This window comes from Vidua macroura, chromosome 6, assembly GCF_024509145.1.
Source record: "Vidua macroura isolate BioBank_ID:100142 chromosome 6, ASM2450914v1, whole genome shotgun sequence".
Classification (NCBI taxonomy): domain Eukaryota; kingdom Metazoa; phylum Chordata; class Aves; order Passeriformes; family Viduidae; genus Vidua; species Vidua macroura.
This window is the reverse complement of record NC_071576.1, coordinates 37,162,524-37,177,724: the sequence shown is the minus strand read 5'-3', so window position 1 is coordinate 37,177,724 and position 15,201 is coordinate 37,162,524. Positions and strand designations below refer to the sequence as shown.

The following is a 15,201-nucleotide window of genomic DNA, read 5'->3' as shown; positions in this document are numbered from 1 at the left end:
GCTAAGCTTTTATAGACAGAGTGGATAAGCTCATGGTGGAGAATTTTACTGAAATAAGTTAAAAATGGAGAATATCTATTTTGAGACTGGAAGACTGACAGGAGGTGAGAAAGAATCAAATTTGTTTTCCTTGATCTTAACATTTATCCATACATTTCTTTATACCATTCTTTCTGACTTTCCTCCTTTGCTTTTGACCGCAAATGGAAAAAGAAACCAGGGCTAGATATTGGTCTCTGATCCAAGGTGGCCAATCTTGTGAAGTCTGGAACAGGCATATCTGCTTGCTGGACATGGTTTTCTTGGGCTGTAGCTTCCTGCCTAATGCTGTAGGTACTAGAGTGTGTGGGCAGCCCTGTACAGTAACAGCAGTTTTCTCTCTTTAGTTGTAATTTTGAGCACTGATCCTTTCAAATGCTTTGCTTTTTTTATTTCCATGCTTAAATAAATTGTGCTTGTAGTGAACAATGAGATTTTGGGCCCAAAAGAGAATGAAGATAGCATAAGAAGGCAGGAGGTGAGATAATCAAGTCAGAAAACTCTAATTTCTTTAGCATATGAGTGTGAGGATGAGGAGCTGAAATACTATTGAACTCCTACATAGTCTTTTGCTGGCCTGGGGAGAATGGTGGGGTGAGTGGCAGCAGGCTATCATTCAGCCTACAGTCAAAACTCTGAGGGATGCCTGGTGACCTAAAGCCTAAAGATGGCTTTCTCTTGAAAATGTCTCTTTCTCTCTTTGCTTTAAGATGAAGGCAGACCACAGAAATTTGCTAGTGTGCAAACAGGCACAGATGCAGGAGCTCTTACCTAGCAGCAGGGGTTCAGTAGTGAAACAGTGCAGCTGTAGGCAGAGTGCCTGTGACAGGTCAGGCAGGACTGTCAGTGTGACAAGATTGTCCCTTTTGGCACCCATTCTGGTGGAAATTATTGCTGTTCTGGGTGTGTTTACTACTTCTTTCTAACAGAGTACTGGCTGGATGTGCAGGCAACAGTGTTTGTCTCCTGTACTCCCGTGTGGCTTTGCAAGTGTAGATGGTCCCAAAGGAATGCAAGTGATGGGAAAGAGGAAAGTGTTTGTGGGTGGGGGTTAAGTTGGGCTGATCCTTCAAGGATTTCTGTGTTGTCCTTATAGCATATGGAAACAATTGTTTGTGATAACTTCCTCAAAGCAACAGAAAGAGCTCACGCAAGTACAAAACTCACTCTGAGACCTGGGTGCAGCTGGTCAGACATCGAGTTTTCTGAAAAGCCAGACGAGGCTGGCTGGGGCTGTTCAGATCAGTCTTTCTGGAATGAATATCTGCACCTCAGCAGGAAGGCAGGGATGACATGGTTTCTTTCCCCAAGCATGGTCTTGCTCTGAGTGCTGTGTGGGATGTGCCTGATGGAAGCAAGGGCTGCTGTCAGATATGCCCTTTGACTTCCAGGTGGGTTTGGGTTGCATTGAGACCCTTCTTACTGGGAAGGCCCAGCTGCTGTGAATACCTGTTGGTACCTTGAGTCCTGCAATTCAGGACTCTGCTGGTTTGGTCCTACCTATCTGATGGTGTTGGGATTTGATGTGGAAGGAACAGGATAAGGGATCTGCTTAGGCACAAAAATTTCTTTACACACATTTGTGCCATTCCAAGCAACCAAATTTAGATTTAAGCCTGTAAAATGGCTGAATATCAGATTTTGCAAGACAGGTGTTAGCTGCACAGGTTTTGGTGCCTAAGAGTGTATACTGAGCATCGAAATTTGAGTAAAAGTTGACCTTAAGGGAATGGAGATGGGATGGTTTCAGATAGCAATGTGGCAGTGCAAAATGAGCTGCAGAAGTGTTTTGTGTGTGGATCAATTCAACAACTCTCGCAAGTTGCATAGAGAACCTTGACTGAAAGTGCCAAAAGCTATTAATAGAAGCCTCAAGATGAAGTAACAAATGCAGCTTGTCAGCCTCCTCTCCTGCCTCTAATTTAAGTACAAATTATAGGTTTAATCATGCAGTTGTTTCCAGGTTTGGTTGAGGGTGTTGAGGTGGCCCATTAGTTGCCTGTGATGGCCTGAGCAAGCAGTGACATGTCCGACAACTGTAGGATGCAAACTGGGCAAACACAGGAACCACTGGTAATGAACAGTGTCTTAGATCTGCAGGGGAACTCTCCAGGTCCTGTGGTTAGCTCAGATCAGACTTGGGAAGGTGTGCAAAATAATGTATTTCTGACTGGGATGTGCTGAAGTACTACTTGGGAGACTTGTATGAATGGCAGTGTTTATGGCTGTGTAGGACTGTAACTGCCCTTACCACAGGAGGAACTGGTAACTTCAGGGGTGGGATAATGGCAGACCTGTATCGACTGATCTGCCCTTTGCTGACAAATCTTAATTCCAGATTAGGAAGTTAAGGTTGATGTGTTTTGGTCCTTATTATCCACATTAAGAATTCATTTGTTTTAGCTGGCAAATTGAGAAGAATCCAGCTCATACTGTGTTGTTACCTATTGTTTTTTCTCTCTGAAATGTTTTTCATTCTCAAGTTTTGTGACAAAGTAACTATCTCTTTCTCCTGTGTCACCTAGTCTGGAAGCTGATCATGGGGGAAAAGCTGTGGTGTATTGTGGGCAGCTTGGTGGAGGTGGAGCTCACAAGTCTCATAAGATCACATTTTAAATTTATAGGCACTCCTTTTTGATACAAGTTGGTTTTAATACTTGAGTATTATCAAGTGGATGTGCTGCCTTTGGATAGGCTTTGTGGGGTTGCCTTTCAAGTTCTTTACACCAGAAAACTTTTGAAGTTAAGACTGGGAGCAAAAGAGGCGAAGCCTTTTTTAGAAATCCAGTTATGAATCTTTAGTCTAGAAACAGTTATCTGTTTCTGTGGCACTTGCTCTGTCAATATCAGAGGTATGGCCGTGACAGTTATGTTTTTCTAAAGGAACAGATGGTCTGTTGGAGGCCAGAAGATACTCATTGGCAGTAAAATAATTAGACAGGAGGACTGAGCTTCTCCTTGTATGTCAAGCTGTATGCTGACCATAGGAGAAAGGTAGACTTTCCACATCCTAGCATTACCACAAAAAATCTCTTGGCAAAGCAGCAGAGGACCTCCACTGACTTTAGAGTGAGAGAGGAGACTGGAGTAAGGGTAATATTTTGGTATTGGTGAGCTGAGGGTGTCAAGACAAGTCAGATAGTGCTCCTGTTTGGTTTCTCTTCTTAAAGCCTTAGAGGGTTCAAATTGGGCTTTGGATGTGCACCTAGATTGATCTAGTTGCAGGGAAAGGGTATGCTTGGGTTTTTTTTTTCCCAAATTCCCCGTGAATTTGGTCTTTCTGTGGTTTTCTCAAGGCTGGCAAACAGGAAACAAGCAGAAAATTACAAGTAGAGCATGATTTTCTGCTGGTTTGGCCTTCTGGACATGTCTGGAGTGAGGGAAATGGAGGGGGGTATCACTGGGCTGAGTAGGATGAGGGAGGAAGGAACTGTCCCCTCCAAGACAGGCCGCTGTAAGATCAGCTCAGCTGTGGTGTAAGACTGCACACTGAAGGGCTCAGTAAATGTCCTTGCAGAGCAAAAACGTACCTGTTGGTGAAAGTAGGTTGCTGAATTGTTGCTGGATATCTGCATAGCCAAGGTCAAGCAGTGCCTTTTAGGACAGTGGCAATTACACCCAGACTGAACTAAAGCCTGCACTGAGCAGTGTAATCACAGCATTGCTAAACTGATGTTTGCTGACGGCATCAAGTAATTGGTGCCTTACCTAGATGGAACTACTTGAATGGCACATGTCTCTTCCACTTCCTCCTTCACTGTCAAGAATGCATTTTCTGTAGGAATTTAAACCTCTCCTAGTTTGGGAACTGCTGATATTAGCCAGAGCCAGAATCTCAGCAGCAGAAGCATTGAGTTCTTTCTGCATGATTTTGAGCTGCTTTAAAAAGATGTTTTTTGAAGTATTGTTAACAAGTCTGGAAGAGTAGGTATCCCCCTGGCCTTTCCCACTCCTCTCCCCAACCTTGTTCCAATATGAAGTTGAAACAAGACTAGTTCCTTTCTTTATCAGTGGATTTGTAACTGCATTTTTAATTGCATGTTCTTTCTTAACAAAAATCCAGTGGAGTTTTGTAAAAGCCATGTTTTCAGAGATTCTCAGTTTGCAAGGGAAGGGGAGAATTTGGTGGTTTCTCATAATGTCTTAAAGTACCTGGGGTATATTATTAATAAGAGGGGAAAAAAAGACCAAGTTGTTCCAGAGATTAGAATATGAAATCTTCCACTTTCCATGTCACTGTTTGAAGGCAGGCCAAATTTGAAATAACTGAAAGTATGGATGGCTCATGTTAAGCCATGTCACCTCAGCCCTGTTTTACCTGCTGAATCAAGGTGGTTCTCTGTGTGGGGTTATTTCTGGCCCCTTACCTAGTAACCTGTGCCTTGAGCTCAGTGAGACCTTATGTCTCACCCTGCAGTCAAACTCCTCAGGTCTGGTAAGGTGTGTGGTCAGGGTGGCGTGGGAAACCTGCCCCGCCCCTGCCTTTTGTGCTCCACCTCGGTATAAATGCAAGATGTTCGTCTTCAGGGCAGCTATTAAAGTCAGTAGTAATTATTACAATAGTAACTTCTGATGCTGTGTCCATGCCCCTAAGGCCTTAACCAAATATAACTTAGATGATGATAATTAAAAACAGAAGACTGTGACCCAGTAAAATCCTTGAGTTTGGCACAGACAGCAATGCTGAGGAGGAATGTATGCATCAAATATATAATAAATAAAATGAAGCTGTGCAAATGTAAAGGAAAGAGAATAATTTTGTGTCGGTCAAAATAACCCCAGGGTTGAAAACTGCTTTGTGCTCAGAGGTTGAGTCCTTCATGCCACAAACCAGATTTTGTGCAGTGTAATCCCACTGCAGCCTTTTGCTTTGGGGTAATCGCTGAATCCTCCCTGGCCTTCTCTGCCAGGGAGTGCTCCCTGAAACATTGTGTCATGTCCATTTGTCACCCGTCCTTCCCATTTTGTTTGGTTTTTTTTTTTTTTTTTTTTTTTCCCTTCTTTTATCAGCTTATTACCACTGAGGCCTTTATATCTTTCAAGCAGCTCTTCCCAGTTGCATTTCTTTTATTTTCCTAAAAATAGTGAAGATGTTTGCCTGAGGGGAGTATGAGGACATTTAGATAAGAGTCTCTTGCAAGGGTCATTGGTATGCAGCAGGCTTGTGAATGTTTATGGTGTTCTGTCTCACCACTCCTGGCAAGGGATGCCTCGACCACTAGTTGTGATTTCCACCTCCAGTACTGGAGGAAAAAGGGACTATTCAGGTCCTAGGAATACGTGGCTGAAACCAGGCTGAACCACTTACTACTGGATGGAGGCAACAAAGAGAATGTGTCAACCTGGAAACTGTTTTCAGGAAAGAGCCAAGCTCTAGAGACAGTGGTATGTTGCTCTTATTGGAAGGACGGGAATCGGTGGCTGATGAATGTGCATCCCAGCTTTTCACCAGTACTATCTGCTGCTTGCAACGCTCTGGCATAGAGAAAGTAATAAGTGGGTTCCTAACTCCTTCTCTGTGCCCCAGCAATATTTTCCTATGCCTATACTGAAAGTTGAATGGGGTTACTTTTGTACCTGGTGCTTCTCAGTGGATTTCTAGGAACCAGAACATCAGCATCTGTGTTATGGGTCTATTTGATCTGCACTCACATTTCATGGTACTTCCTGTTTTCTTTCTTGTATGCACTAGGTGACTTTGGAGAAGGTGTTGGGCATAACTGTATCAGGAGGCAGAGGATTAGCCTGCGACCCCAGAACTGGCCTCGTTGCTTATCCAGCAGGGTGAGTCACTAACCACATTCCTCAAAGCTAAAATAAACCATGACTGATGCATTAACATAAAGATTCAGGGTGTTTCCACTATCATCTTCTATAGGAAGCCTATTTACTGCTCTTTAAATACCAGAGAAGGATGAGACTCAGCACTGTTAGTGTAATTGGCAAGGGAGAAGGGTTGCATTAACAAATTTTAGTGAGATCTCTTTTAATGGAATTCCTCTCATTTTTCTTGCTCTAAGATGAGAGTTAAATACATTTTGTGGACTTTTCACTGTGTTCTGTAGTGCAATGAACATAGGCATAACTCAGTGTGATTCTCAATCCAATAAATACCTAATGGAGCAGATGATTCTTTCAATGAATTGACAGAAGCCTTCTTGTAGATGCCCTGCAGTTTATGACTTGCTGTGTTCCTCAGCCAAATGTGAGAAAAGATTCAGGCTTACAGCCTGAACCTGCTTATATGTGGGTTCTTTGGAGTGGAACACATCTTTCAGTTGTGGTCTAAGTTCAAATAGAGGTATCCAGAAGGAGACTTTGGTGGAAAGCAAAAGAGCTACCTACAGGGACATGGGTGAGGGCTGGAGAGGTCTGCTGCGATGCAGGAATCAATACGAGTTTGTCTCTCCTTTGAGCTTGTTCTGCTGGTCAGCAAGCTAAAAGAGAAGTCAAAGGGCATTATCTCCAAGTGCATATTGCACTCTTAAGACATGAAACCTGGAATTAGAAGACAAGATCTTCCATATCAGTTATAAATTATGTTTTCAAGGGTACCGTAAGTGTGCTAGCAGCATTTAAAGATTCTGTGTTTGTGGCTAAAATGAGAGATGGAGTCAGTGAAACTGGCCAGAAATTTTTGCGTGACCTGGTGATATCCTAGTTCACCAAATCACAGCATTGCTGTGGCTGGGGGAGCCTCTTGAGATCATCTAGTTAACCCTCATGCTCAATCAGGGTCACCTCTAGCAGATTGCCCAGGACTATGGCCAGACAGCTTTTGAATATCTCCAGAGATGGAGATGCCACCATCTCTGAGCACCATGTTCCAGTGTTTGACTACTCTCAAAGTAATACAAACAAAATAAAAAAAAAAAAAAGGTTTTTTTAAAATGTATTTTCCTTTGTGTTCAAATGGAGTATAATATGTTTTAATTTCTGCCTATTGCCTCTTTTTCTGTCAGTGGACAGTCTGTTAATCTGCAGACAATTTGAGGTCCACATCAGTGTTCAACAGCATCTGTTATGCTTGAACTCTTTGGAGCCAGGCAAATATATTCTGGTGTGTTTTGCATCTTCCTGTGTATCTTTTCTGACACTGAATATGTTGACACTTGAGGTCAGCAAAGAGAGAGAGAAGAAAATGAGTGCACTAAATGGGTATTTTGGGCTCTTGCATAGCTGAAGGTAGGTTAGTTTTGTTAATAGCAATGTCCTTTGATGAGCATGCCTGACATTGATTTAATAAAGTGTGAGTATACCTGGGGTTTCTTTTGGCTAATTAAAAGGTTATGTGGTTCCTTAGGGCTTTACAGGGGAATTCCTGTCCTTACTTGTTGGTGCTAACATTTCATGGCCTGGGCAGGAATATACTAGATGTGTGTTCTAAAAGCTTAAAGGCTTGTATGACTTGCTGCTTTTGGGCCATGGCTGGCCTGATACTGTTGTGGTATGCTGCAGTCAAGACAGTCTCAAGTTAACAATCTAATCATCTTGTTCAGTTTGGGTTTTGTTGGTTTTTTTGTTTTTTTTTTTTTAGTTTGGTTGGTTGCCTTTGTGTTGTTTTTTTTTTTTTTTCTCCATTCTGATTTCCAGTGAATGTCTCTTGATTTGGAAGAATCCTGGCCTTTCTGGTACACTGGCTTCATTTTGTATATTTCTGTTTCTGTTTGAATTACACAGACTCACAGAATAGGTAGGGCTGGAAGGGACCACACTGGGTCATTTGATGCAACCTCCCTGCTCAAGCAGGGTCATCCTAGTGCACATGGCACAGGATTGCATCCAGATGGTTCTTGAATATCTCCAGTGGGGGTAACTCCACAGCCTCTCTGGGCAACCTGTTCAGTAAAGAACTGAACTGTCATCTGCACAGTAAAGAAGCTTTTCCTCATATTCAGGTGGAAGTTCTGTGCATCAGTTTCTGCCCTTTGCCTCTTGTCCTGTTGCTCGACATCACTGCACAGAGCCTGGCTCCATCCTCTGACACCCTCTTTTGAGACATTGGTAGACACTGATGAGGTCCCCTCTCAGTTGTCTCTTCTCAAGGCTGAGCAGGCCCAGCCTCCTCAGCCTTTCCTCGTAAGAGAGATGCTCCAGTCTCTTAATTATCTTTGTAGCCCTTTGCTGGCCCCACTCCAGGAGCTCCATGTCTCTCTTGTACTGAGGAGCCCAGAACTGGACACAGCACTCCAGATATGCCCTCACCAGGGCTGAGCAGAGGGGCAGGATCACCTCCCTGGCCCTGCTGGCAATGCTCTTCCTGGTGAACTCCAGGTTCCCACTGCCCCTCTTGGCCACAAGGGCACTGCTGGCTCAGTTGTTGCCCCCCAGAAGCCCCAGATCCCTCCTGGCAGAGCTGCTCTCCAGCAGGTCAGCCCCCAGCCTGTGCTGGTGCCTGGGGTTATTCTTCCCAGGTGCAGGACCCTGAATTTGCCCTGGCTGGATTTCAGACAGTTCTTCCCTGCCCACCTCTCCAGCGTGTTGAGGTCCTTCTCAAGGGCTGCACAGCCCTCTGGGGTATCAGCCACTCCTCCCAGCTTTGTGTCATCAGTGAACTTGCTGAGGAGGCATCTGCCCCTTCATCCAAGTCACTGATGAACAAGTTAAACAACACTGGGCCCAGTACTGAACCCTGGGGGACAGCACTGGTGACAGGACTCCAACCAGAGCCTGTGACAGTGATTATGACCATCTGGGTTCCATTGCTCAGACAGATCTGTGCATTTACTGGACACCAAACTACTTATATGAGTGTGATGTAGCAGACTGGGCATGGCTCATGTCCATGATTGTTTCATGACCTGTGCATGCAACTTGGTCATCCTCAGTTGTACTCCAGTGATTTCCCCATCATACTGCTCGTGTACAGAGGTTTTGCAATGCTGACATGCAGATGCTTTGCTCCTCCAGTCCTACCCCTAAAAGCTGAATTTATGTAACAATGCTGTATTTTCCTAAGAACACTTTCAACATACCTAGATTGATTTGGTTGAGATCAAAACAGTTGCCCCAGGCATTGTGACTTCATCCAGGTATACAAGCAACTATGTGAATGAGGACTTGTGCATACGAAGCTTTGGCATTCTTTGAGCATAATATTAATTTGGGTCTCTGGTTTGCCTAAAATAGGTTTGGTTGTTTTTTTTTTTTTTTTTTTTTTTTTTTTTTTTTTTTTTTTTTTTTTTTTTTATTGTGTTTTTTTTTTTTTTTTTTATGTGGTTGTTTTTCTGAGTTTTCTCTTTTCCTGGAGTTTCTGAATCTCTTGGGAAGTTTCTTAAACTGATGAAAGAAGCAATTCCCAATGCAACAAAACTCATTCCAACTCCACTGTTGTGCCAAAAAGCTGAGTGTTACATTATTTTTTTCATTTTCTTCCCAATGGCTTTTGCACATACCCTTTCTCTGCTTTGACCCTAATGAGGCTCCCTCTCTGGCAGTGTGAGACAGCAGCTGTGCTGATCCTGGTATGTTTTTTGTGGGATGCTTTTGTTATTAGGAGACCTTTTCTTCATGTCAGTGGTAAAGGGCTAAAGGCACTGAGTGCTGCAGATATTCCAGTCTACCACTTTGATGTAAAGCTCTTGTCTTGGGAGATAAGACAACATAAAAGAGAAAATTGTATCCTCTGCAAAGGTCTTGCATCTGCTGCCTGCATTCACCTGTTTTTATATTGTCAAGTGAAAGAAACCCAAAGTTGCTTAACTGGATCTTTGGGTTTTGCAGTGAGTAATGAAGTTGTTCTTGTGAGGGGAGTACAGAAATGTTCCAAATTTTTTACCCCTTGTGGTAAGATGGTAGGACCAATGCTCTGGCCTTCTTTTGTTTCAATTCCCCTGATTTGCATTTTCCCTGCTCTTCTCAGTTTATTGTTTTTTGAGGCTTTTTTCTGTGTGTTTTTTTTTTAATTTTATTTTTTTTTTCAGTAGCTAGTTGAGGCTCTGTTTCCTAGAAACAAGAAGAGAAACAAAACTAAGAAAATCATCGGAGTATGACTAACATTAAAAAGGAAAAAAATGGGTGTGTAAAATGTCTATCATTTAAATTCTAGACCAGTTGCTAGGATAGCTTTAGTCAGCTTATCTGGTTTTGGTGTTTTGTTTACTGTTGTTTTTTAGGCCTTGTAGCTTGGTATGACTGATTGATTTTACTTCTCATGTTCTTCTTGGCTCTCAGCTGATCCTGATAGCTGGTTGGGAACCTGATCTTCAGGCATTTGCCTGCTTGAGGAAGCATCCTGTGCTTTTTCTTCTGAGGAGCAGGAACGTAGCACTTTGTGCCTTTAGTGTGCAACGCCTTTTAAACACTATGCTGTCATACTCTGGTCAGCTTAAGCATCCCTCTAGCTCTGCTCATCAATTTGGAGCCACTCTGATGGATTTCAGGGATTTTTTACATTAGTGTTCCTTGCTGGGAAAACTGGTATTTGATACATAGCATGTGTGCCGAGTTCATCAATCTCAACTTGCGTATTCTTTTGTTCTTTCCTCCTTTCAGCTCTTGAATAGTTTTTACATACAGCAGCTCTTGCTAAAGGCAGATATGTGTTTAATATAGAGTTTCTCTCTGAGACATAGTGAAATGAGTTTCTCTGGCTTTCTCTCAGAAATTACTGTAGACAGTACAGACACAGGTCCCTGGCTAGCTCTGTGTGTGTGCACAGTACATTTGCTGAACACATGATTTGGATGCCCCTGTATTCTGACCCACTTTGGAATGAATCATCCTTATTTGTAGATAGGAAGGGAGGGACAATAGGAGATGGACGATCAAAGTTAAAATGAAGATACTGAGTCTTTTATCGTGCTACTTTTTGCTGCATGATCTGGTTGAAGAGTCAGTCTTGTTCCTTCTTCAGCTTTGTCACCTTGGTGTTTTAGTTAGTTGTTTTGTTTTTTTTGAGATAGGACAAGTAATATTCCAAAAGAAATAATTGTATGAGTGTTCAAACCAGAAAACTGCACAGTTCTTGGTCAAATTTTATTTTACTGCAATTTTACTGTGCACACTGCATGTCAGTGCAGCAGCTTCACGTGTGCCAACCTGCACTGTAGCAACATCCAGTCACAGTCTCATCTCTTTTCACTGTGTCTTCCCCTGTTTCCCCCCTCATCCTCAGCTGATTTGCAGAATGGAGTGGAAGCCACTTAACTCCTCAGCCCTTCTGAGTCATACCCCTCCTGGCTGTCAGGTCCTGTGCTGACTGGCAGTGATGATGGTCTCTATCACAGCAAAGGGAGGAAGGGGATGAACAGGAAATGAGTGAATTGGTTTTAATCCATCTAGGAGCCTGCTCAACACATGTGTAGTTGTCTCACATAGCTGAGTGGTAAATCCCTCTGGAAGCTGAAAGAATGGAGATTTTTCTTTTCCATAAGTGATTGTTGGTTTGCTCTCAAATATTTCTTTCCAGTTCCAGTAGATAGGCTGTAAGGCTGAGTGGTTTCCAGCCCATCCACATGTGGATGGAAAACTTTCTCTTGGAAACTTTTAGTCATAATTTTCCATCATTATATAGATAGATTACTGCACAAGGTAATAAATTATCAGTTTAGAAAAATTTCACTTTACCTTAAGCTGTATATAACCCACAGTGGAAGAATAAGACTTAGGATAAACATGATGTAAGTTGAGCTGGTATGATGTTGCCTTGCTCCTTCTTTCTTCCTTGAAGTGGAAGGTTTTGGTCAATGAGGTGCAGTAACAAATTTTGAGAGGCAAATCTAACAGGTGACTGATGGTGAATGAGGCAAAATGCTGTTCTGAACTGGGATCTTTCCAGGACTTATGACCATTTTGGCCAGCTTAGAATTAGTGGTGACATGGACAATGAAATCCTAATTTGTAAGTTAACAAGTATTCCTGCCTTATTTCAGTGCCTGTTTTTATTAACTAATTGATCACATTGCTTGAGTGTCACAATGGTAGTTGCCTTTAGAAAACTCTGTGTGCACAGAAGCAATCTACTTCCTTATAGAGCCAGTACATGGTACATGTGCAGTTTGGGCACAGCTCTACTGCTCTGTGCAGGTACAGTCCTTCACTAGCTTAGCATAAACACTAATGCTATTGGGCTGTATCCCAAATGCAGCCTGAATTGGTACAGGGATTTTGAAATGCTTAAGCTGCTGGGTTGCCTGTAGATAAATCCACTTCTGCTGGTGTTACCTCCTTTAAGTTTACTTACCAAAACCTCTGAAGGAGGAGCTCTGTGGTTTCTTTTTATGATCTTTTGTAGAGGAGAATCCTGTGGTGTTGTAAAGATGTAGAAACCTACCGTAAAATGAAGAAAAGTTCTTGTGTGTGCTTCAAAGCAGATTTCAGCATCTGGTCACATTAGAAGCACCTTGCTTTGTCCTCTTTGAAACAGGACAGCTGCCTTTCAAGAGTTAGACCTCTTTCCGTTCATCTCCCAGCAATCTGGAGTTGTTAATAAGTTTCTTCTGTGAGGCTACTGTGCTTACCATGCCATCTGGGGAGATTTTCCAGCTGGCACAATTGTGATCATAGGCTCAGAGATGAAGATAAGAATCCCCTTAAATGAGATTGTTAAACGTAATTAGAATCTGTACTGCAGAATGGTTTAAGTAGGGCTGTTACAATCAGACCAAGCAAAACTTTGTATCAAAAGTGAACAACAGGGGGTTTCAAAAAGATGCGTCCAAAAAGATGATAAAAAGTAGCCAAGCCCTTTGTTCCCTTTCCTTCCCCAGCAGTAGCAGATTTCTCAGAAAGAAGAAGGGATACTTTGTGTCTCAAATCTTCCTTTGCTAAATACCCACTGGAGAGAAAGGAACGTATCTGCAATGGGGCAAGAAGACCAAGGTGTAACAAGACTTCATTCACTACTTGCCTTTATTAATGCAGATTAGGAGGAGAGGAGGGTGTAGCTGAAGAACTAGCTGTAGGGAAGAAGGGTGGGCTGAAGAAGGCTGACACAGTCGTAGTTTCCGGCAAGAGAGTGAAGTCTGTACTTGGGACAAAACAATGGAGATATGCTTTGCAACATTGCTTTATTCTCAGGCCAAATAATTGTAACTGATATTTTAATTATCAGAGGTGGATTTAAGGGGTCTATGGCCTCTCCTCTGTTCTCTTGCAGTTGACCCATGACATTCACAAGTAACAGTCATGCAGTTTGGAGTAATTGCCCTCTTCAAATCTAGATAGCAGCTGGATCCAGTTCTGGATCCCCCATCATTACACTTCAGACAGAAAAGGTCCTGTCTGCTGGAGTAGGGGCAGTCTTTCTTGTGTGAGCTGTTTCCACATGTCCATAACCGCTAGACAGGAATTTCTACATTGTTTTTTTTTCTTGGTCTCCCTTTTTGGTCTCTCCAGTGAGTACTGGAGACTCTTCCACATTGAATCCACGTCTCTAACAAAACTGCACCTAAAAAGTAAATTGTTTGCTGAACAGTTGTGTATTGATCAGTTCAGCTGCAAGCTTGCTTGGTTTGGCAGAAGAGAAGACAAATAAGCAAACAAAGCAGTAGTAGAAATCACCTGGAGCTGTAGGCAAACTCCCCTGCTTTAAGACTTTACCAGAATTGGAGTCAAACCTGTTAAATTGACTTCCAGCCAGTCCCTGTGTGTGTGTGTGTGTGTGGCTGCTTTTGCTCTCTTGCCTAATTAATTAAAATTCTTTACCTTTGATAACCAGCGGAGGACATAACATTTGGTAGAATCTTAAATAATGAGGAAGCTGTGAAGCTTCAGACCTGCAGCAAACCTGTTGCCCAGCAGAAAAGGGAGAAAAATAGGACAAAACCTCAAAATAGCTGGGCAGAAAAGCTTCTTACTAAACCAGAGGGAGACTTAGTCAAGTCTGCCAAAAGTACTGCAGCATACATTGAGGACTACAGCACTGGGTGCTGTCAGACAGCGGGAGGGAACATGTTGGGAGCTGAGCCCCTGAGTCTGAGAGCTCAGCTGCTGGATGGGGAATTGGTTAATGCCATCTTTGCCAGCTGTGGAATAGCTCTTGTGGTGGACAGTGGGAATCTTGTGGAATGCTTGGCTTCAGACCTTGTGTGACTTCTATGTTGTGTCACTCTTGGTCTTGAAAGATGAGTCAGGGCAGTGCTGATTTTTGGTGTTGCCAGGTCCCTTTGAGACAAGCTGCTGTTGTGCTGTACACAGAGTGCTGTTCCCCTGTGCACAGAGCTTCTGGGTACTTGTCCTGAGTGCCACACACTAATCCAGCCTTCAGGTTACAAGGGGTGGGTTGCTGCTCTGTAGCCAGCCTCTACAACTTGGGACAGATAGAGATGTAATGTGATGCTTTGTCCTACAGTTACTATTTGAGGATCTGGCATCAGCAATAGGTCTGATATGGCATCCTCCTTCAAGCCTCCAGGTACCAATGTATCTGTTTATTCCCTGTCTTTCAAGAGAAGCCATGTGATATGAGCCCTTTCTCCTAAATTTTTTTTTGTATACCCCACACTATCTGGGAGCAGCTTGTGCTCATCCATGCCTTTGTAATTCCTCCTTTCTGTCAGGCACCTGGAAAAAGCTGGACTTTGCAGCTGAGCTCAGTGTAGGAGCACATTGCTGCATCCCTGTCTGGCTACAAAACCTCCTGTCCCAGAAGGAGCATAATCTGTGACCCCTCTTGCAGCCCTTCCAGTGCCAGGACCTGTGACAGGCAGTACCCACTCTCTGCACTCAGGGTGAATCAAAGTTGAAGTCTGGTGGCCCTTGGTAAAAGTTTACTGCTATTTATAAAAACAAAACAACACAAGCCAGAAAACATCAACCAACCCCAACCAGACCCCCAAAAGCCACAACAGGAAGCCTTGACTTGTTTAGACTGTTTAGACTGGTTTTTGATATCTAGATAGAATTGAGACTTTTTCAAAGGAATGGTCCAACTGAAATGAAACATTTTGGGGCATTTCACAGGAAATCTGTGTTCACAGGAAATCTGTAGAGAAAGGTACTGTATGAGAGGAAGCAGATACCTTTCCCCAGAAAGAGCAGCCTGAGGATCTCCTTAGGATATGGGAACCCTGCTTTGAGTTGAACAGAAAACTCAATTCAATTCAGAGGTGAGCTGGTAACTATTCTTTCTTCACATTCTCACCTTCAAATTTGCACCAAATTTGCTTCAGATTTGGTTGTGTCCAGGAGAGTCATAGAATGATAGAATTTGGGTTGGAA

At 43.0% G+C, this 15,201-nt stretch overlaps 1 protein-coding gene across 3 annotated transcripts in view; it reads left to right on the top strand.

The window, feature by feature from the left end:
• Positions 1 to 15,201, top strand: part of MAPKBP1 (mitogen-activated protein kinase binding protein 1) — a 96,773-nt gene that overhangs the window by 23,348 nt on the left and 58,224 nt on the right. For all 3 annotated transcript variants that reach the window (XM_053980238.1, XM_053980237.1, XM_053980236.1), the window contains exon 3: positions 5,732 to 5,823. In XM_053980238.1, the coding sequence (XP_053836213.1) occupies positions 5,732 to 5,823 (92 nt within the window). The remainder of the gene's footprint in view (positions 1 to 5,731; positions 5,824 to 15,201) is intronic.